The sequence below is a fragment of the Neofelis nebulosa genome, chromosome 9 (assembly GCF_028018385.1).
Source record: "Neofelis nebulosa isolate mNeoNeb1 chromosome 9, mNeoNeb1.pri, whole genome shotgun sequence".
Taxonomy (NCBI): Eukaryota; Metazoa; Chordata; class Mammalia; order Carnivora; family Felidae; genus Neofelis; species Neofelis nebulosa.
Window position 1 is genome coordinate 21,009,627 of NC_080790.1, and position 23,104 is coordinate 21,032,730.

Here is a 23,104-nt window from a genome sequence, read left to right on the forward strand (position 1 = left end):
ATCCCTACTCATTCTCTGTCCCGGTCTGCCCCTAGGGCCTCATCACAGGGAGTTTCTTATGACCAGATAGATGACCGGGGAAGAGAAAACTCAGGCCCGGTTTGTCCACAGCTCTGTGTGATATGCAGGCGCCATCTGAAAGTGCACTGCTGCAGTCCCTTTCCAGGACGACGAACCCTGGTCACCAAGGGGGTGCGGGCTGCTACTGCACAATGGGAGTAAGGAAGAGTATGGCTTGACTGTGACAGATCTCTTCGGGGGTCTCTTAGTGCTACAAGGACCTGTAATTAGTTAATGGAAAACTACAACAACTCAATTCACACAGTACTGCTAGTGGCCCAGACCTTCTAGGAATGAAAGTCACCCTACTAGGCAAAGAACCATGACCAACTGAGGTACTTCCTGGAGGCAAAAGGAATATGGAACGGGAAGCAGAAATAGGTAGTTATAAACCCCTGCTATGGCCACATGACTATTTGTAGAAATCGAGGCATCCAGCCCCTGGCCAAAAACCGTTAAGTGTGATTTTTCAGGCCCAACCACAGGCAATTAGAAAGGCTTTTACCCAGCAGGCCTCACTGGGAAAGCTGTCCTTCCCACAATAGACTTGGGGCACGGCCGATGCATCACAGACTTTCATGGGACTTGCAGTCAGTAACTCAGGTACCTCTTGCAGGCTCTGCTCTTCCATATATTTGCATTTTTTGCCCAAGTGCCTCATTTCTGTCTGTTTGGGACCTCCAATCAGGGTCGTCTTCAGGTGCCTCTGATGAGGCCTCTTTCTTGGGGGAAGAAAGAGAAACCTTAAAGATACTTCTACTCTTGAGTCAGTACTTTTCCACTCCTAGCTCTCACCATTTTAAATAGCAAAATCACAACCGAAAAGCACACACACACACACACACACACACACACAGAGAAGAGCATGGCACTACACAGAACATGAAAAGGATACTTGTTGGCCCTAAGAGCTGAAATAAGAACCCAAAATGTTGCCTTGTTTGACTTCAGCTGGAACACGTGCACTGGGAGATGTGAAATTTTCACCACTCTGTATGTGTCTTTTAATGACTGCAAAAGCACCATAAGTATTATTTTGGGGTCACAACAGATTTTAGTGAGTAGGTAAGTTTACAGGTAAGGAACTTGTAAATAATAAGGCTCAACTGTAATCACGGCAAAATTAAACCAGAAATCAGTAACAGAAAGGTATCTGAAACATCTGCAAATGTTCGGAAATTAGGTAACACACTCGCAAATCACACACGGGTCAAAAAAATAATGAGAAATCTGAAAATATTCTGACCTTCATGGAAGTGAGAACATAATATTAAAATATGCAGATAGATAAAGCAATGCTAAGAGGGAAGTTGATCGCTTCAAATGCTTAGGTTAGGAAAAAAGGCCTAAAATCAATGATCTAAACTTGTACCTTAAGAAACTAGAAAGAGAACAAATTAAACCCAAAAGCAAGCAGAAATAATGAGATAGCCGAAAACAATAAAACAGCAAACAAACAAACAAACAAAAAACAGAAAAACCAGGGGCGCTTGGGTGGCTCAGTTGGTTGAGCGTCCAACTTCGGCTCAGGTCATGATCTCAAGGTCATGATCTTCTTGAGTTTGAGCCCTGCATTGGGCTCTGTGCTGATAGCTGGGAGCCTGGAGCCTGCTTCTGATTCTGTGTCTCCCTCTCTCTCTCTAACCCCTCCTCTGCTCAGCTCTGACTCTCCCTCTCTCAAAAAATAAATAAACATAAAAAAAAAAAAACAAAAACAGAGAAAAACCAATGAAACTAAAAGCTATTTCTTGATAAATTTCTAGCCAGACTTCTCAAGGAAATAATAGAGAACACACAAATTACCAATATCAGGAATGAAAGAGTATAAATGATATATACCATTACAGAGCATAAAGATACCGAAGGAATAATAATGAAGTATTTTGAACAACTGCACTGTAACAAATTTGGAAAGTTAAATAAAATGGACAAAATATTTTTTCCTTTTTTAAAAATTATTTATTTCTTATTTTTTTAAATGTTTTATTTTTGAGAGTGAGACAGAGACAGAGTGTGAGCGGGGTAGGGGGCAGAGAGACAGAGAGAGAGAGAGACAGAGACAGAGAGAGAGAGAGAGAGAGAGAGACAGAATCCAAAGCAGGCTCCAGGCTCCGAGCTGTCAGCACAGAGCCCAACGCAGGGCTCGAACTCATGAGCCATGACATCATACCCTGAGCCGAAGTCGGACGCTTAACCAACTGAGCCACCCAGGCGCCCCCAAAATGGACAAAATCTTTGAGAAACAAACTACTACAGCTCTCACTCAAAAGCAAAACAATTGGAGAACCTTATTCAATAACCCTATATCTATAAAAGAAAGTGAATTTGTATATCTATAAAAAAAAAAAAAAAAAACCTTCCCAACAAAGAAAACTCCACATCCACCTGACTTCACTGGTGAATTCTATCAAGTAAAGAAGAAACAATACCAATTCTACAAATATTCTTCCAGAAAATAGAAAAAAAATTTCCAATTCATTTTATGAAGCCAGCATTATTCTGATACCAACACCAAGCAAAAATATCACAAGAAAATTATCCTTGAGACCATTAGCTCTCATGACCAGACATAAAAGTCCTGTACAAAATGTTATACAAAGGATAATACATTATGACCAAGTGAAATTTATTTCGGGAATGCAAGTCTGGTTGAATAATCAAAACTCAGTATAACTGGTGATTACTAACAGACTAAAAAAGACAAAAACCACACAATCATCTTATTAGATGCAGAAAGGCTCAACTGTACAAAATTCAACATCTATTTTCAGCGAACTATAGATAAAGGGAAATGTCTATAATCTGATAAAGGGCATATATAAAAAAGCTATAGCTAACCCTACACACTCCACAACATCAGAGTGAATGTTCTTCCCCTAAGATGGGAACAAGTTAACAGTACCTGCTTTCACCACCTCTACCCAATACTGTACTATGGATCTTAGTCACTACAGTAAGTTAAGAAAAAAATAACAAATGCCAACCAGACGGGGAAGGAAAAAGCCAAAATGTCTATATTTTATAGACAACATTATTATTTACATAGAAACTCCTTAGAAGTCTATAGAAAAAGCTACTAGAATAAATTTAGCAAAGTCACAGAATACAAGGTCCATGTACAAAAGTCAATTATATTTATATATACTAGTGATCAGCAATGAGAAATTAAAGTGAAAATAGCATGATGTCCTAAATGTATGAAGCACTAATGTATACATTTAACAAAATGTAAGATATATTCAATGAAAAGTATAGAACACTGATGAGAGAAATTAAAGACGAACTAAATGAAGTTATACCATACCCATGATGAAAAGACTCAATATTTTAAAGATGTTAATTCTCCTCAAATTGATACAATGATTCAGTGCAATTTCAATCAAAATCCTAGCATGTATTTTTGTAGACATGGATGAGAGGATTATAAAATTTGTATGCAAATGCAAAGAAACTAGTATAGGCAAAATAAATTTTGAAAGAGAACCATGATAGAGGGGGTCATACAACCTGATTTCAAGATTTACTAAAACACAATAATGAAGACAGTATGCTATTGGCTTAAGTAAAGACATTTAGATAACTGGAGACAGGAAATCCAGATGCAGACCCAAACACCTGATTTTTGACCAAGGTGTCAAGGTAATTCAAGGGAGAAAGAAGAGTCTTCTCAATAAACTGTGTCAAGAGATTGGATATTCATTTGCAAAAAAAAAAAAAAAAACCCCAAACAAAACTCAATCTACCTCATACCATCATAAAGTTAACTTGAAATGGGTCACAGACCAAAATGAAAGAGCTAAACCACAAAACTTCCAGAAGAAAATACAGGAGAAAATCTTTGTGGTCTTGTTAAGAAAAGATTTCTTAGAGGTGCCTGGGTGGCTCAGTTGGTTAAGAGTCTGACTTCACTCAGGTTATGATCTCACGTTTCTTGAGTTTGAGTCCTGCATCTGGCTCTCTGCTGTCAGCACAGAGCCCCCTTTGCACCCCTCTCTCTAAAATAAATAAACATTAAAAAAAAAGAAAGAAAAAAAGTTCTTAGATACAACACCAACAGCATGATATGATCCATGAAAGAAGATCCTGATACAATGGGCTTCCTTCAAAATTAAGAATTTCTGCATTTAGAAATGAAAAGACAAGCTGCAGACAGGGAGAAAATATTTGCGGATCTCACAAAGGACTTGTATCCTAATAAAAAGAACTCCAAAACCTCAATAATAAGAGGGGGCACCTGGGTGGCTCAGTCGGTTAAATGGCTGACTTCGGCTCAGGTTATGATCTCACAGTTCACGAGTTTGAGCCCCGCATCGAGCTCTGTGCTGACAGCTCAGAGCCTGGAGCCTATTTCAGATTCTGTGTCCTGCTCACACTCTGTCTCTCTCAAAAATAAATTTAAAAAACATTAAAAAAAAACCTCAAAAAGAAAAACTCAATCAAAATGGGCAAGACATCTCAACAGACACTTTACCAGAATATATACAGAAGGCATATAAACACATGAAAGAAACTTAATGACTCTGGTCATTAGAGTAATATAAATTAAAACCACAATGAGATATTACTACACTTCTATTGGAAGGTCTAAAATTAGGGGTGCCTAGCATCCAACTCTTAATTTCAGTTCAGGTCATGATCTCGTGGTTGTGAGATTGAGCCCCGCATTGGGCTCTACACTTAGCTTAAGATTCAGTCTCTCTCACTCTGCCCCTCCCCTGCTCATGCTCGCGCTCGCTCTCTCTCTTAAAAAAAAAAAAGAGGGGCGCCTGGGTGGCTTGGTCGGTTAAGCTTCCGACTTCGGCTCAGGTCATGATCTCACAGTCCGTGAGTTCGAGCCCCGCGTTGGGCTCTGTGCTGACAGTTCAGAGCCTGGAGCCTGTTTCAGATTCTGTGTCTCCCTCTCTCTCTGCTCCTCCCCTGTTCATGCTCTGTCTCTCTCTGTCTCAAAAATAAATAAACGTTAAAAAAAAAAAAAAATTAAAAAAAAAAAAAGAAAAGAAAAAGCTCTAAAATTAAAAAGACTGACCTTGCAAAGTGGTTGGTAACTAGAACTCTCATACACTGCTGGTAGGAATGCAAAATGGTATAACCACTTTGAGAAAACAGTTTGACAGTTTCTTAAAAGCTAAACACACATCTATCATATGATCCAGCCAATGTACGCTTTGGTATTTGTCCAAGAGAAATGAAGTATACATCCACGTAAAGACTTGTGGATGAATGTTCACAGCAGCTTTATTTTGAACGGCCCCAAATTGGAAACACTTAATTTCCATCATTTATTGAACGGATAAACAAATTATGGTATATCTATACAATGGCATAACGTTGAGCAATGGGAAGGAATTGTTGATATGTGTGACAACTCGGATGAATCTCAAAAACATTAAGCTAAATCAGAGAAGACACAAAAAGCTATATACTAAAAACATTCTATTATATGATTGGGGTAGTGTTTACACAGCTATATACACTTGTCAAAACTCAAAGTGTACATTAAAAATTGGTAAATTTATTGTTACATAAATAACATCTCAATAATGCTGTTGTTGTTTTTTTTTTAAAGAGAGAAAGTGCACATGCACAGGAGGGAGAGGGGCAGAGAGACAGAGTACCTCAGGCAGGCTCCACCCAGTGTGGAGCCCGACACAAGGCTTGCTCTTATGACCACAACCACGACCACGAGATTATGACCCGAGCTGAAATCAAGAGTTGGATGCTTAACTGACTGAGCCACCCAGGTGTCCCTCAGTAATGCTGATTTTTAAGAAATGCAAGACAGTGACAAACACACAATGTGGAATAGTGGTTTCCTTGGGTCAGAGGAGGAAAAGATGCTGTATGGAGGAAGTGGCACATTGTAGATGTCAACTGCTGTTAATATCCTCAGGTTGTTTCATACATGTTTATTGTAGTATTAAAACAGATGCATAAAACTGAAGGAAGGTTTTTATGAATAATGATACAGGTAATTTAAGAACCAAAAATAATGACTTGATTCAATTCTGTACTCTTGATGTGCAATTTATAAAATAAAACAAGAAGTTGGGGTGATGTTGGAAATGATTTAGTATTAGCTATACTTAGAAAACTTTACTCTTCAGAATGACTCATTTCTTAAGAGTATGAATTTTACTCTAACCAATATTCAAGACATTAACTCTTTAACAAATAAATTCATAAGGCCCAACTCTGAGGCACGCTACCACTTACCCAGGGGTTCCACCAATTGGTCAACTAGTCCCATTTTCTTTGCTCTGTCTGCACGAATGTTTCTACCAGTCAACATCATGTCAAAAGCAGCAGGCACACCCACCTAACATGCAAGCAAGGATCAGAGTACAGGGGAAAAAATATGAGAGTGACAATTACAGTTTACAATTCATTCAACTGAGCAAATATTAAAATGAGAAAAATCAAACCAGATTTCTATGCTATCTACCAATCAGTTAATTTTGACACACCAATACACGTTTTAGGTAACTTTGGGATTAGACACCTCCAGTGGAAGCTAAAATGTCTGTATTTCTTCTTTTAATTCAAATGTTAAGATTTCTGTCTTATGAAATAGATAAGGTGGAGAAATAATTTCACGTTTCCTAAAATTCTGCACTTACATATTATGTCATTTATATAATACTTAAAATTCCTTTTTTTTTTTTTAAATCTTTATTTTTTAGAAAGAGAGACAGAGCATGAGCAGGGGAGGAACAGAGAGAGAGAGAGAGAGAGAGAGAGAGAGAGAGAGAGACAGACAGAATCAGAAACAGGCTCCAGGCTCTGAGCTGTCAGCACAGAGCCCAACGTGGGGCTCGAACTCACGAACTGCGAGATCATGACCTGAGCTGAAGCCGGATGCTTAGCTGACTGAGCCAGCCACGTGCCCCGATACTTAAAATTCCTTTATTGGAACTAGTGGAGGTTGAGAAACCTGGTAGTTTTTTTTTTTTTTTTTTTAATTTTTTTTTTAACATTTATTTATTTTTGAGACAGAGAGAGACAGAGCATGAACGGGGGAGGGGCAGAGAGAGAGGGAGACACAGAATCTGAAGCAGGCTCCAGGCTCTGGGCCATCAGCCCAGAGCCTGACGCGGGGCTCCAACTCACAGACCACAAGATCGTGACCTGAGCTGAAGTCGGACGCTCAACCGACTGAGCCCCGAGAAACCTGGTAGTTTTGATAATGTCTTCGATAAAGAACTTTAGGCTTAAATGGATGCCTGGGCAGCTCAGTTGGTTGAATGTTCGACTCTTGATTTCAGCTCAGATCACAATCTCACAGTTTAGGGTACTGAGCCTCATGTTGGACTCTGCCCTGACAGCATGGAGCTGCATGAGATTCTCTTCCTCTCTCTCTGCCCTTCCCCTGCTTGTGCACACTTTCTCTCTTTCTTTCAAAATAAATACACACTTAAAAAAATGTAAAAAGCATTTTAGGCTTAAAAACAAAACTCAGCCAGGGCTTCTTATGCAGTTACTAGAAGAATGGTTTCTAGCAACATTCAAATACCAATTAAACAACAAAAGAAACTCAGCAGTATTTTCTATACCCATATCCATTCTTTCAATAAATTCTCTTGAAAATTTCAGTAAAGGAATACACACTTATTATCAGCCATAAATCTTCCCATTTTTCTGTGCCCAGCTGATATCAACTTCCCTACAAAGAGTATTTCTGCGGAGCCTTGTTTTCACTGAGCAGTCAATGGTGCCCAAAGCTGTAAGGCTCAGCGGGCCCGGAAGTCGGGTATTAAGATTGCTCTGCGGCCTCCAGGTCTGATATGCTTCCCTTCTCCTTAAGAATTCAGAAGTCTGGTTGGCTGCTGGTTCTACAGAATACAGCAATGAGATCATCCAAGTCAGGAGAAAGGGCTGCCTCTTATATTTATCATGAAATATGACCCTTGGATTTGAAAAACCGGTAAAATGGTACTGTGCACAGAAGGAACAAAGTAAACCGTAAGCTCAAAGGGCACTGGACTGGCTTAGTCGGTAGAGCATGCAACTCTTGATTCTGGGGCTGGAAATTTAAACCCCTTCATGGGTATAGAGATCACTTAAAAATAAAATCTTAGGCGCCTGGGTGGCTCAGCCAGTTAAGTATCTGACTTCAGCTCAGGTCATGATCTCACAGTTCGTGAGTCTGTTGAGTCCCACATCGGGGTCTTTGCTGTCAGGACAGAGCCCACTTCAGATCTTCTGCCCCCCTCTCTCTTTGCCCCTCCCTGCCTATGCTCTCTCTCAAAATAAATAAACTTAAAAAAAAAAAAATCTTAAAAAAATCTTTAAAAAGGTAAAAGAAAAAAGGTAAAAAGGTAAAAAATAAATAAAATCTTTAAAAAACTGTAAGTTCCAGAAAGACAAACATATATCTTATTTATCTTTATACTTCCTCAGAGACTAACAAAGAACCTTGATCAAATAAATAAATAATTAAAAAAATTTTTTTTAAGTTTTAAAAATGTTATTATTTATTTATTTTGAGAGAGAGCACGTGCATAAGCAGGGGAGGGGCAGAGAGAGGGAGAGAGAGAATCTCAAGCAAGCCTGATGCGGGTTCAATCCCGTGAACTGTGAAATTATGACCTGAGCCAAAATCAAGAGTTGGATGCTGAACCGACTGAGTCAGCCAGGTGCCCCCTTGATCAATCATTTTGATCAAGGAATTAAAAAAATAAAAAGTGGAATTGAAAAACTAAACACCAGGAATAAAATTTGTTATTTTTTTTAAAGTTTATTTGTGCACACATACACACAAGTGGGAAAGGGGCAGAGAGAAGGGGTTGGGGCAGAGAGAATCGGTTGGGGCAGAGAGAGGGAGAGAGAGACTCCCAAGCAGGTTCCACATTGTCAGTGCAAAGCCCGACATGGGGCTTTGAACTTACAAACCAGGAAATCATGACCTGAGCCAAAGCTGGATGCTTAACTGACTGAGCCACCCAGGTGCCCCTAAAATTTGTTGTGGATCCTATACACTCATATTTTATTTTGGTTCTAAATTCTACAATGAATACCCACGTTGCGCCTTTTGTACCAGAGGAAATAGATCTAAAGGAGCCTATAGGTAATGAGGTTCTAAAGGTCACAAGGGGGCTTATACTCACCATTTTGGGCAGCCTTTGTGTGCCTCCTGCTCCTGGTAAGATCCCCAGCAAGACTTCAGGGCTACCTAATACTGTTTTCCTATCTTTTGTGGCTATTCTGTATTGGCAGGAAATGGCAAGCTTCAAACAAATGAAAGAAAATCAGAATGTTAGAAAATGTAAATTTATAAAACCTTAGGTTATGTGAGGGTCTAAAGATTACTTAATGCAGGAATGTGCCCACAGAATAAATGGAAATTCACTAGGCTGGCATTTGATGCTTTCTATAATTTCTCTTTCTAGCCTTATTTCATACTTTCCCCTTAACTTATTAACCTTTTTTGGGGGGTTGCGGATCTCCCTAAAAATCTGCTGAAAGCTATGGAAGCTCTCAATAGAAAAGTGCACACACCATGTCCATTGCATGCCAAGTTAAGAAGGCCTGTACCATCTAGAGACCCTCCTTTTCAATCAAGCAGGCCTACTTATGATGTCCTAATAGGTTTTGCTTACCTTTGTCTTTGCTCATACCATACCCATAGGTGGAATGATTTTGTCTTTTAGGACCAGGCATATGTTTCCTTAATTAATATATATCAAAGTGTTTATCGCAAAGCTCAGCATGTGATAAATGCTCAATAAATGTTATTTTATTTTTCCCTCTCTTTTCCTACATGCTCCAGTCTAGTAAGCATCTCTTCTCAGATCTGACATTATTCACCATCTTTACTATTTACAAAGCACTTACACACATATTATGCTCTGTGTGTCTCCTCTAGACTTCAGTAGCTCAAGAGCATGAATCACACTTCTGAATCTTTGCCCTGCAAACCTGAACCAGGTTTTTGGAACTGAAAGAGACCTTAGAGATCTAGTTCAAAACTTCTAAACTTATAAAAATGAATACATCACACTTTGGTTTACTTGCTCTGTGCCATGAGGATGACTAAAAAGCTGATTCTCCTCCAAGAACTTTTTGCAGGCAAAACAGTAGCCTACAGGTTAGCAGCTTGTAATTCCCACCAACATGCTCAACAGTGTCTCAAAGACTTTGGAATAAATCTATACCTCAAGTCCTCCTCCTAAGCAGGATCCACTGATGGCAGCCACAATAGGCTTTGTGGACTTCTCAAGTTTCTCAAACATTCTCTGGCCTTCCTGCGATAGCTGCATTACCTCTTCTGCGCTCTTACAAGAGGCTAACATGCTGCAGCAAACAAGAAAACAGAGAAAAGAAACAAAGATGAAATTATACCGTACTTTGGTTCAATATATCATCCACTGTATCCTTACCCTATCATATGTCAATACTTGATAGTGAATCTTCAAATACTCAGAAGTTTAAGAATGGTTTTGCCTCAGATAGCACTAATATCAGCTACATCATCTCTCCATAAAGAATGTTTGATTTCCGGATCCAGAGAACACGAAACAAAACATGTTGCAAAATTTTATTTTCTATTAAAAAAATCATTAGATTACAAAACTCTGTACATGCAAAAAATCATCTTCTGGTAAATATTTTCCTATCACATTAAACATGTTCACTATAAGTAAACCTCAGATTCAACGCTAATCAAAATGACAGTGGAAAAAAAACGCTTTCAAATTGTTTTTAGATCTCCTAATGATTAAAAAAGATTCACCACACTAATGTTGCATTCAATGTCCTTTCATTTCAGTTTGTTTCACTTGTTACTTTGGTCTTGAGAACATTTAAACTGTGAATTTTGTATGTTTGGTCAAAGATAACAAGTTTTTGTCATTTTATATACTGGGAGCTGCTCAGCTTGCTTCACAGAAGCTGCAAGTATTTTCCCATGGATACAGAAAGCTACAGCCAGGTAGCTTAGTGAGACATCCATGTCTTTTTTTTTTTTTTTCAATGTTTTTATTTATTTTTGAGACAGAAAGAGAGCATGAGCAGGGGAGGGGGAGAGAGAGAGAAGGACACACAGAATCTGAAACAGGCTCCAGGCTCTGAGCTGTCAGCACAGGGCCCGACGCGGGGCTCGAACTCCCAGACTATGAGATCATGACCTGAGCTGAAGTCGGACGCTTAACCGACTGAGCCAACCAGGCGCCCTGAGACATCAGTGTCTTGCTAGGCTCAAATAACTGAGCTAGAATAAAAAGCACTTGATACAGATAATTTTGCTTTTTCTAAGAAATACACATTAAATATTTATAAATTCTTAATTACTATGCATAAACAAAAAAAGTACACAATGTGGAGCAAGGTTTGAAACTATACAGACACCTTAGGTACAAATTACTCAGCCTATAATGCTGGCTATCGTTGTATAAGGTACAAAGAATAATATAACAAATACTCATATTTTGACAGAATTAACAACTGTTAACATTTTAAGCCATTAAACTAACACTAAGCATCTCACCTGCTTATAAATGCTTTAAAATTTTTTTTTAATGTTTATTTATTTTTGAGAGACAGAGTGCGAGCAGGAGAGGGGCAGAGAGAGAGGGAGACACAGAATCCGAAGCAGGCTCCAGGCTCTGAGCTGTCAGCACAGAGCCCGATGTGGGCTTGAACTCACACACTGTGAGATCATGACATGGGCCAAAGTCGGACGCTTAACCGACTGAGTACCCAGGCGCCCGTTTTTAAAAAAAAAATTTTTTTAGTGTTTATTTTTGAGAGACAGAGTCCTTATAAATGCTTTAAAGAACTGTAAACAAATTATATATGCATAAATCTTACCATTAAAAAATAACAATATTAGCTGCATCACTAAAGTTCACTCTGACAAACTCAAGTTTTTAACAGTCACTTCATTTACCCTGAAACAACCATTTTCGAATGTCTGCAGTGTATCCTTCCAGACCAACGACACATTTGTATCCATAAATAACATAAGACATTTTATGTGTGATTTTAAAATGTTTACATAAAGTAGGGCGCCTGGGTGGCTCAGTTGGTTAAGCTTCCAACTCTTGATTTTAGCTCAGGCCATGATCTCCACGGTTCATTGAGTTCGAGCCCTGCATCAGGCTCTGCACTGTCAGTGCTTGGGATTCTCTCTCTCAAAATAAATAAACTTAAGAAAAAATATTAAAATGTTTACATAAACTACATACTGTATAGAACATTCTACAACTTGCTTTTTTTTTTTAAACTTAACATTATGTCTTTAAGTTTTAACATTAATGTTGTGGATCTAGTTAATTCCTTTGAATCATTTTGTAGTATTTTATCATGTAAAAATACCACAGTTTACTTATCCACTTCCCTACGGACTGACACTTAATTGCTTTAAATTCTTCATTATTTTAACTACACAGGGCTGAACATCCTCATAAATGGGTCCTTAAAAACAAAGGGTGGGATTTCTCTAGCATGTATAGCTAGAAGAATATCACTGAATTATATGATACATGCATTTTCAATTTTATTAAATGCTGCCAAAATGTTTTCCAAAGTTGCTGTACCAACTGGCATTCCTACTAGTAATATATTAACTGTCTCATTTCTCCAAGTCCTTGTTAACATGGTATTTTCAAACTTTTAAATATTTAATGGTCTGTTGGGTTAAAAAAAAAAAAAAAAAAAAAAAGAGGGGCACCACATTGTTAGCTTAATTTTATAGTATTTTTTTATTCTACTCAAATATTTTTCTTAGAACTGCTTTCAGCTTCTTTAAGGAAAGGTTAGTCTCACATGGTTTAAGCAACAAGCCCCCCCCCCTTTTTTTTTTTTACCAACTTTAACACATTTGTGTAAATAATTTTTAAAAAGACAACTTTCAGAGAATTTACTTCTGTCTCCTTTTAAATGGAGGAATGATTAGGCCTAAGAAACATACTATTAGCCAAGATCAAAGGTGACTTCAAATTTCTGAAAACTTACTTGATGTCAGCACCTGCAATAAAGCAGCCTGGCTTTGATGAGATAAGGACGGCACTTCTGATTTGATCATTAGCCCAGATTTCATTCATTACTTCTATGAACTCTGATTGCAGTTCTCTGCTCAGTGTATTTACCTGCCAAAGGGAAATACATATAAATCTAAGGGTTTAAATCTGAAGTACCAGATGTGCAAATCACCATGAAATGCTATTTTGATCGTAGGAAATTTGTTTATCCAGCAGAAATATATTGTTAGAAGCAAGAGAGGCAGGGGGGAAAAAAATCTAAACCCAGTAGTTTTCTATTCAGCTTTGGCCAACCATAAGCAACCTCCCTTTAAAAATAGATCTACTCAAAGAAGGAACTCAGGGTCATACTCTTAAAGAGTTCAAAACATATGCAGGCTACAAATAAGTCTATGGAATTTGTTGGTATGGAAAAGTTTGTATAACATTAAGAATAAAAGAACTCAAAATTAGACCTATAGTATGATTTTACTTTGTAAATATTATTTGTTGAAACTAGATTAAATGTTAAAAGTGGTTATCTTTGGGTTTGTAGTATGAATGATTTGTTATTTTCTTCTTTATAGCTTTAAAACTTCCCACTGTAGGCATGTGTTGTTTTGTGTTCAGAAAAAATGCTCAACTTAGAAAATTCGGAAAAAATAGCTTAAGTTTGAATCATTGGTCAGTGGGCACCAAAATTTACTCTAGTGAAGAAGATTGGCTCTTGTTTTCCTTAATTTGTGATAGTTGTTAATTGCCTCCATCTAGGTACTGCTGTTCCCTCTAGACCTCTAATAACAAAACTTGACACCCATTTTAGATGGGGGAAAAGCATAAGCTCCTGCAACAGAGGTCTTCTTGGCAAAGACTGGATTAATGCTTTGTTGAAGTTGCCAAAAACAAATGAGGCTCCACTTAGAACAGAACTTGACTTCCAACATGTGAACTGCACTGTCATTCCAGTTCCTCAGGAATCTTAACACCCACATTTAACCCAGGCAATTTTCTAGGAATAATGACTACAGTGGGCAGGTAATGAAGAAAGCCTGTTTAACAACCTGGTAGTTAAGATGGATAGGTGAGTTCTGACTCCTAAACAGAGCATGTGCTTTGGTTCTTATCTAGTAAATCACCTCCATATTCTACACAGTAACAGAAGGCTAATTTCACTAATCCTTGATGTTAACCTGACACTTAAGGTCAACTAGAAGGAATTCTTAGTCAAGGACCTCTGCTCCAGAAAACTGTATTCCTTTGAGCAATCTGTCAAACTATTACAACTACAAATTCATATAAGACTACTGTCAGACTGGTGGATTTTTCTTTCTTTCTTATTTAGCACTGGATTCATGAATGTAGTTAGTAGACATAGACTGCAGCAAGTTAAATTAGGTACCTTTGAATTGGGTGAGTTAATTCGAACAACAGCCACATCCCCTTTGACTCCATAGTTAATATGGGTTCTGGCTAAAAAGAGAAGGATAATTTATTCGTAAACATGTTTATTGCTAAACAAATCTAAAAAGCAATGTAAGCATGTCGACAAGAAATTAAACTTACTTAGCAAAGCAGAGGATGCTGAAAAGTTGCGGCAGGTATAACCTGCAAGAAAAAGGTATTCAAATTTAATTACTATTTTGATTCAAATTCAATTACAAAATTAAGAGTTTCTGTAGTACCTGCTAAATATAACAAAGCTGGAATTTATAACCACAAAAAAACAAAATGAGATTAATGTATTCTGGACCATGATTGTGACTACTACCATACCTTTTTCATTTTAATTATCAGCTTATAAAATTATTTAGATATTAAATGTGGTAGGTAGAAGAATCCCCTCTCAAAGATGTCCAGGTCCCTGGGGCACCTGGGTGGCTCGGTCGGTTAAGCATCCAACTTCTGCTCAGGGCATGATCTCATGGTTCACGAGTTCGAGCCCCACATTGGGCTCTCTGCTGTCAGTGCACAGCCCACTTCCGATCTTCTCTCTCTGCCCCTTCCTCGTTTGCGTGCGTGTTCCCTCTCTCTCTTGCTCAAAAATAAACAAACATTAAAAAAAAAAAGATGTCCAGGTCCCAGAAACTGTAAATATGTTAGGTTATACGGCAAAGGAAATCATAGGTATGAATGGAATTAAAATTGACCCAAACATAGGGAGAGTAGCCCGGATTATCCAGACGGGCCCAATTTAATCTCAAAGAAGAGAGAGTCAAAGAATACCAGGTAGATGGCAACATGAGAACTTAGCCCTACTTTGCGGGCTTTGAAGAAGTCAAGGAATACAGGTGGCCTTGGAAGCTAGGAAAGACAAGGAAATGACTTCTCCAGAATGAACAAAGAGCATCCTGAATGAACACAGCCCTGGCAACACCTCTGATTTTAGCCCAATGAGACTCGTTTCTGACATACATAATAAATTTGTATTGCTTCAGACACTGAATTTGTGGGAATCTGTTAGAGCAGCAATAGGAAAGAATTCCAAGTAGGCTCCATGCACAGCACGGAGCCTGACACGGGGCTAGATCCCATGATCCTGGAATCATGACCTGAGCCGAAATCAAGAGTTGGACGCTCAACTGACCCCACATCCTCTTGTATTTTTATGGAGAAATGATCCAAAGTAAAATTATATAGAATGGAATATTAGCCCTAAAAAAGAATGCAACCTTGCCATCTGCAACCATACGGTTGCAGCCAGAGAGTACTATGCTAAGCAAAATAAGTCAGAGAAAGACAAATACTGCATGATTTCACTCATATGTGGGATTTAACAAACGAAACAAATGAGCAAAGGGAAAAAAAGAGAGAGGCAAACCAAGAAACAGATTCTTAATTACAGAGAACTGATGGTTACCAAAAGGGGGTAAGTGGGAGAATGGGTTAAATAGGTGATGGGGATTAAGGAATGTACTTGTATGGAAGTGCTGAATCACTATATTGTACACCTGAAACTAATATTACACTGTATGTTAGCTAAACTTAAATAAGTTAAAATAAAAATAAAATAAGAAAATAAACTCAAACAAAATTCAAGCAAAAACTTTAAAAAAAAAAAGTGAAATCAACGGGCACTAGTGGCCATTTATGGAATAGTCCAGTCATACTCTTTTAAGAATTTCCAACTGAACAGGTCCATATTGCACTCCACCAAGGATATTCCTACCCTGGGGATGACACAGACCAGTTCCTCTTCTCCTTTTTTCCTAGTCACTTCACTACTTCACGCTCTCCTGCATAACACTGATGAGATGACATACTGAGCACAAGTCATCACGAGAGGAGTCCCGACAGGGGGTCTTTCAAACTGGACTACAGATCGAAAGTAAGGAACACTGGGAAATTCCTACGCAAAAATTCAGTTTGTTCTGGGCATTACTCTAACTCCTTTCTAGCACTGAAGGGTCACCTTTGCCCTGCTCTCATACAAACGTCTTGCTCTAAGTAGTAACCAAGCTATTCTGGAGGTCAGCACTGGGTCCATATCTGTTAGTTACAACTTCCAAACTTCTTTAAAAACACCTTGCTCTTTCTTCCTTTCTCTTTCATATTCATGCTGCACTTCAGACCACATGTCACTTCAAACCATATTAAACCACTTCAAAACACGCCTCTTTAATTGCTTACTCCTCCCTACCCACATCTTCCAAACCTTGTCCAATAACTTAGAGAAGTTTTCTCTTTAGCTCTAAAAATAAAAAAACCATCCCTTAATAATTATTAACCGTAATAGCAGTACACAGGAAACACATGTATCCAGGAAAAGGCATAAGTTTTAAAGTAATATCAAATACAATAAAGAATTAGTGCTTTATTATTTTTTAAATGTTTATTTTTCAGAGAGAGATAGAACATGAACGAGGGAGGGGCAGAGAGAGGGAGACACAGAATCTGAAGCAGGCTTCGGGCTCTGAGCTGTCAGCACAGAGCCCGATTCTGGGAGCTGTGAGATCATGACCTGAGCTTAAGTAGGACGCTTAACTGACTGAGCCACGCAGGCGCCCCAAGAATTGGTACTTTAATAATATCCAGTGGCTCCTTCATGTATCCCTCTAATTGTGCTAGCTTTCCCTCAGTATTTATTTCCTTCTTTTTAAAATAACTTATGTACATTTAACTTTATCAATTCATACACTAAATATTAGTAAATTTAATTTCTTTCCTTTTATATATTTTTTCACGATAAGTGCACTCTTTAATCCCTATCACCTATTTCACCCATCCCTTCTACCATCTCCCCTCTGGTAACCATCAGTTTGTTTTCTATAGTTATGAGTCTGTTTCTTGGTTTGTCCCTTTTTTCTTTTGGTTGTTTGTTCTTTTTTAACTAAAAAAATTTTTTTAAATGTTTATTTATTTTTGAGAGAGAGCACAAGCAGGGGAGGGGCAGAGAGACAGGGAGACACAGAATCTGAAGCAGGCTCCAGGCTCCGCGCTGTCAGCACAGAGCCTGACACGGGGCTCAAACCCACAAACCATGAGTCATAACCTGAGCTGAAGTCGGCACACTTAACCAACTGGGCCACCCAGGCGCCCGTTTGTTCTGTTCCCTAAATTCCACATGAGTGAGTTCATATGGTATCTTTCTCTGACTTATTTCACTTAGCATTATACTCTCTAGCACTACTCAGGTTATTGCAAGTGGTTAAGATTTTATTCTTTACGGTTGAATAATATTCCATCACTATTTCATTCTTAGTTACTAGTATTAAAACTTTTTTTTATGTCTAATTTTCAGTGAAACCATACTGCATTTGGACTACATTAGGGGCTATATACAGTCTTGGAATCCACAAGCATAATTAAAGAGAGTGTGGAGTGCCTGCCTAACTTAGGAGTGCATTAAAAAAAAAAAAAAAAAGGTTGGGGCACCTGGGTGGCTCAGCTGAGCCTCCAACTTCGGCTCAGGTCTTGATCTCTCAGTTTGAGAGTTCGAGCCCCACTTCGGGCTCACTGCTGTCAGCCTGTCAGGGCAGAGCTTGCTTGGGATCCTCTGTCCTCCTCTCTCTGCCCCTCCCCAACTTGTGCTCTCCAAAAAAAAAAAAAAAAAAAAAAAAAGAATACTACCATGACATAAAATGACCAACATGGTTTAATTTTATTGTTCATTACCTTTGATTATCACTGCATGCTAAGGCAGTCTTAGACTCTTGAGATCCCTCAAAATCTAAGCCAGATAAAGGTAAGGGATTTGGAGAATGAGAGAGTAGTCACAGAGAGAGACAGATGGTCACAGGCTGGTGGAAAGGTTCAGCTGCTGAGAGGTTACTAGGGATTTTAACTTTTTTTTTTTTTAAACTTTATTTGAGAGAGAGAAAGAGAACATGATTGGGGGAGAGGCAAAGAGAGAATCCCAATCAGGCTCTGTGCTATTAGCACAGATCCCAACATAGGGCTTATGTTGAGGATGGTCTATATTTGACAAGGAGGCGGGGACCCTTCTGGATTAGGGAACTAATACACATGGCCAAAGCAGGACCCAAGAGACAATGCACCATATCTAGCTGGACTGGGATTCCCACAGCAGTACTGAGAAGTGATTCCAGGCATTAGAATCAGCTGGGGAGGCTCAAATATACTCACAGATGTCTGGGCGACATACAACCTAGAACCACAGGATCAGAATTTAAGGGGGCTGGGCCTCAGAATCTGCAGTTTTTAGAAAGGAGACTGAAACAGATAGCAAACAAGTGGGCATGTGGGAGCCACTGATTTGGAGAAACCACTGATGGTGCAGTGGATTAGGAGAGGGACCGTCGCGGTAGCCAAGCCTCTTGCTTCCTCTTTCTTTCCCTCTATCCTGCAGTTCTTTAAGGGAGAGGAAGAGAAAGCGCAGAAAATAGCAGCTTTACACTGGTCTGAAAGGCAAGCAACATGTGAAAGAAAACTGTGTGGATGACACAAGCACCAGAGTCAGGTGATCTTTGGCTCTGTCTGCATTTTTCCTTTAAGCAATCCAAATCAGCAAAGACAAAGGACCTGAGAGTTAAAAGACTTGGGTTCAAACATCAAGTTTATCATTTACTAGCTGTATGAACAAGTCTCTTAGAGCATTTTGGCATTCTTATAAAGATAGAAGTAAAAGTGATATAATAATTATAAACGTATCTGTAAGTCACAGGGCTACAACCAAATAAATTAAGATAGGAGAAGCCAGCCAGCCATCTCCTTAACCCCCATGCCTCTACCTCACTAATGATATACTTCCCTTCTCTGCTTTCCCACCTTTTAAAATCTGTACCATCTGTATTTACCAGTCTTCTTTCTTTATGTTTTGCATCATGGCCCCAACCTTTTCCACAAGGTGTTATCAAGAGATTCCATCTGTAATGATCTTTCTCTCCCCAGCCAATTTTGATCCTTATTATTTACTACTTTGTTCTTTAATCACTGCATTCCCCCAACTAAAGAGTATGCTCTTCCAACATCATCTCACAATCATTCATTGATTCAGCAACACCAAAAAATCACTGTGGCCTGCCATGCACTGTTCTAGGCACTTGGACTGAACAAAAAGATAAAAATCCTGGTCTTTGTGGTGCTTATATTCTACAGCAGCAGGGGATTATATATATCAGGAAGAATATCGTAGGAAGAATCACTTCCTCCTCAGTAGAGATAAATGAAGAAGTGAAAATAGGTCTGGCATAAAAAGAACTTTGCCCGTAGGGTGGAAATTCCAGTGGGAGGGGAACAGGGAATAGAACAGGGTAGAGTGGATGAGAGTGGGGATGGACTGACTAGGAATGCAGGGTGGGAGGGACAGGGTGGAAAAACAGCCGAAAAACAAGAAACATAAATATATGTAAAAAAAGTTAGGAGGTAAGTGCTAAGCAAAAAGAAAATAGAGCAGGTGCCAGGGCTCGGGCATGGGTTGCATTTTTAAAGACCAACTATTTGAGACAACAGGTTGGTGTTCATTAGCTTACGGATCAAACCATTTTTTAATGTTTTAAAATGTTTATTTATTCTTGAGGGAGAGGGAGAGACAGAGTGTGAGTGGGGGAGGGGCAGAGAGAGAGGGAGACAGATTCTGAAGCAGGCTCCAGGCTCTGAGCTGTCAGCACAGAGCCAGACGCGAGGCTTGCCGTGAGATCATGACCTGAGCTGAACTCGGACACTTAATGGACTCAGCCACCCAGGCGCCCAATGGGTCAAACCATTTTAAACTCTTACCACTAATCTGCCTTTGCTGCACACACACCCATATACATATACACAAAACACCTCCTCCAAATCAATAAAGACAAAAAACGAAGGGGAAAATAAGGGTACAAACATATCTTGAAACGAATTCAAGCCATAGTAGAGACAAAAAAAAAAAAAAAAAAAAAAAAAAAAGAACCAAGAGAAAATAAGTGAAATAAGTGTATAAATGTATCTTGAATTCAAACCACAGGCAACTAAATTAAGTTGGTAGCCACAAGGTAGCTTTGTTTTTGGAATCTAGCCGTATCCATTACCAAATCTGGACAGCTTACTCCATAGCAGTTAGGTGAACTTTAGCCTATATCAACTGTGCCAGCAAAAGCATAAGCCTTTGTCCTACTTCTTAATCATCCCAATAACTTAACTCAAAAGATACCTATAAGACCTAAAACTACAGCAGTGGAGAGAGTTGGATTACAAGGACACAAATTTCAATACAAAAATGTTACTTGGGTTATACAATCAAAAGCTTTTCTCAATATTCAACCCTGGGGGAAGACAGGATTAAGGAGGTGAATCAAATTTGTTTATTTATTTATTTTGTAAATGTTTGTTTATTTTAGAGAGAGAGAGCTCGAGTGAGCAAGCAGGGGAGGAGTAGAGAGAGAGGGAGACACAGAATCGGAAGCAGGCTCCAGGCTCTGAGCTGTCAGCACGGGGCCTGACACTAGGCTCAAACTCTTTAACCCACGAGATCATGACCTGAGCCAAAGTCGGACACTTAACCAACTGAGCCACCAGGCACCCCGGGAAGTGAGTCAAATTTAAATACACATCTTCTACTACAGTATTTGCCTCTAATTCATTTCCTGTGAAATTATTTTACCACTTACATATTAGAAATAGAGACGGAGGGGCGCCTGGGTGGCTCAGTCGGTTAAGCGGCTGACTTTGGCTCAGGTCATGATCTCACGGTCCCTGAGTTCAAGCCCCGCGTCGGGCTCTGTGCTGACAGCTCAAAGCCTGGAGCCTGTTTCAGATTCTGTGTCTCCCTCTCTCTGGCCCTCCCCCGTTCATGCTTTGTCTCTCTCTGTCTCAAAAATAAATAAACGTTAAAAAAAAAAAAAAAAAGAAATCGACACTGAGGAGTAGGAATTAAATAAAATATCTTGGTCAAGTTGTGGCTTGAATTTCACAGTCATATTCATAATTACAGAATTTGTGGAGGAGGAATGAGTTAGAACTTTGAGGATTAGAAAGCAGTTTCAAGAAAATTTACCCATCCACCAGTAAATGTTATAATCTCATTAAACATGTGTTAATGACCATGGCACAGACTTTCATTTAGACTCAGTATTATGTTGAGTCTAAATGGCAATCCAGGTCGCAGGCAATTTTGAATTCACTTTCTAGACATGTTTTCAAAATTCCTAAGTTGCTATTCAAAGGGGTAATAACTATAATAAGCCACATTTTCTTATTGGTGAAAACAATGCAAAATATATAAACATTTATATGGGTATATATATTTCTATACAAAAAATATAGAAAAGTTAAGCTTGTCATTTATTCTCAGATATACAGAATCATAGTTCCTTAGGGCAGGAAAGAGTTAATAGCAGCATGTACTGAGAATTAATGAAAAATTGCTTTTAACCTAAAATAACTCCTTTGAAGTTCTCAAAAGTACTCCCCATTTCACAAATGAGAAAACAGACATAGAAATTAATTGTCCCAGGTCACTAAAGAATAAAAGGCAGAGCCAGATTCAAGCCTAAAAGACTCCAAATTTAAATGCTTTGAATTGCTCTTTCATGGTATTTCTAATGTCTAAGAAAATCCAAAAGTCTCATTCATTTCACAGGTGAGGAAAATAAAGCTCGGTTACACTAAGATATTTGTTCAAAGTTACACAGCTAGTTAGTGACCAGAAATCACACGACCTGACCACCACCTCAGTGTTACACAAGCTGCTAATCCATAAGAGGTACCTTAAAACCAATAAGGAGGCTAGTTCAAACATACATATTTGATTTCCAGAAAACCTTAAGCCACAAATGTGGAAAAGAAAACAAGACAAAACTGTAATGTAACATGTCCAAATGCTAACAATTACTGTATGTATTAAGAGAATGGGTGACTCTTTTTTTCTTAACCCTTCCCCAAACTTTACATTTCAATTTTTTGTAATATAATGATTGGTATATACACACACAGCAGTCCGGGGGAGACTAAAATCACACGTTGAAATAAGAAGGCAGAAAAAGACTGAATCATCCAAAATTAATCCCTTACAGCAGACCCCAGCCACGTCTACAAAAAGCATACTATTTCGGTGGTCCAGGAGGAAGGCACATTACGAGTTAAAATTCAAACTAGCCGGTATTAAGTGTAACATGCAATAAAAAGTCACTTTTCACCTTACAGATTTGAGATGGGAGGAAAATGCTTGATTTTCCCTAGGCACCCACTTTAACCCTTTCACTGTCAGTCTGAAAAGAAAAAAGATAATATAGCTAACGCAAGCCTAACTGGGTACCATCAGAAACAAAATTAGAACAGTTCTTAAAATTATCTAACATTTTATTCCTTAAGGTACACGTATCTTATTTTTTTGACACTCCGCCCCCAGTGTGTCCACAGGCAGGACAGTGGTATTTGAGTATTTTTTAAAAAAATGTTTCTTCTGGTAAACTGCAGAACCTTCCCTTGAAATTTAACATACTATACATTCACACCGGGATTATTGGAACCGCAAGAGTCGAGCTCTCTATTGAAATGTGGTAATAGGGGCACACACACAAAAAAGGTTTTGTGGGAAAGCAGCGGGGAGTGGCAGTAATTTGCAACGCTGGTTAATACCACCCAAGAAGCTTTTAAGACAGCTCTTGTTAAGAGTAAGGTGCGGTGGGGCCACAAACATGTGACGGATTTGGATT

The 23,104-nt window shown here is 38.7% G+C and overlaps 1 protein-coding gene across 1 annotated transcript in view; it reads right to left on the reverse strand.

The window, feature by feature from the left end:
• Positions 1-23,104, reverse strand: part of HADHA (hydroxyacyl-CoA dehydrogenase trifunctional multienzyme complex subunit alpha) — a 48,835-nt gene that overhangs the window by 25,235 nt on the left and 496 nt on the right. Inside the window, exons 2-7 of the mRNA XM_058682758.1 lie at positions 14,580-14,621; positions 14,416-14,486; positions 13,012-13,145; positions 10,212-10,350; positions 9,165-9,284; positions 6,274-6,376 (exon numbers count right to left, since the gene is read on the reverse strand). Coding sequence (XP_058538741.1) covers positions 6,274-6,376; positions 9,165-9,284; positions 10,212-10,350; positions 13,012-13,145; positions 14,416-14,486; positions 14,580-14,621 — 609 coding nt within the window. The remainder of the gene's footprint in view (positions 1-6,273; positions 6,377-9,164; positions 9,285-10,211; positions 10,351-13,011; positions 13,146-14,415; positions 14,487-14,579; positions 14,622-23,104) is intronic.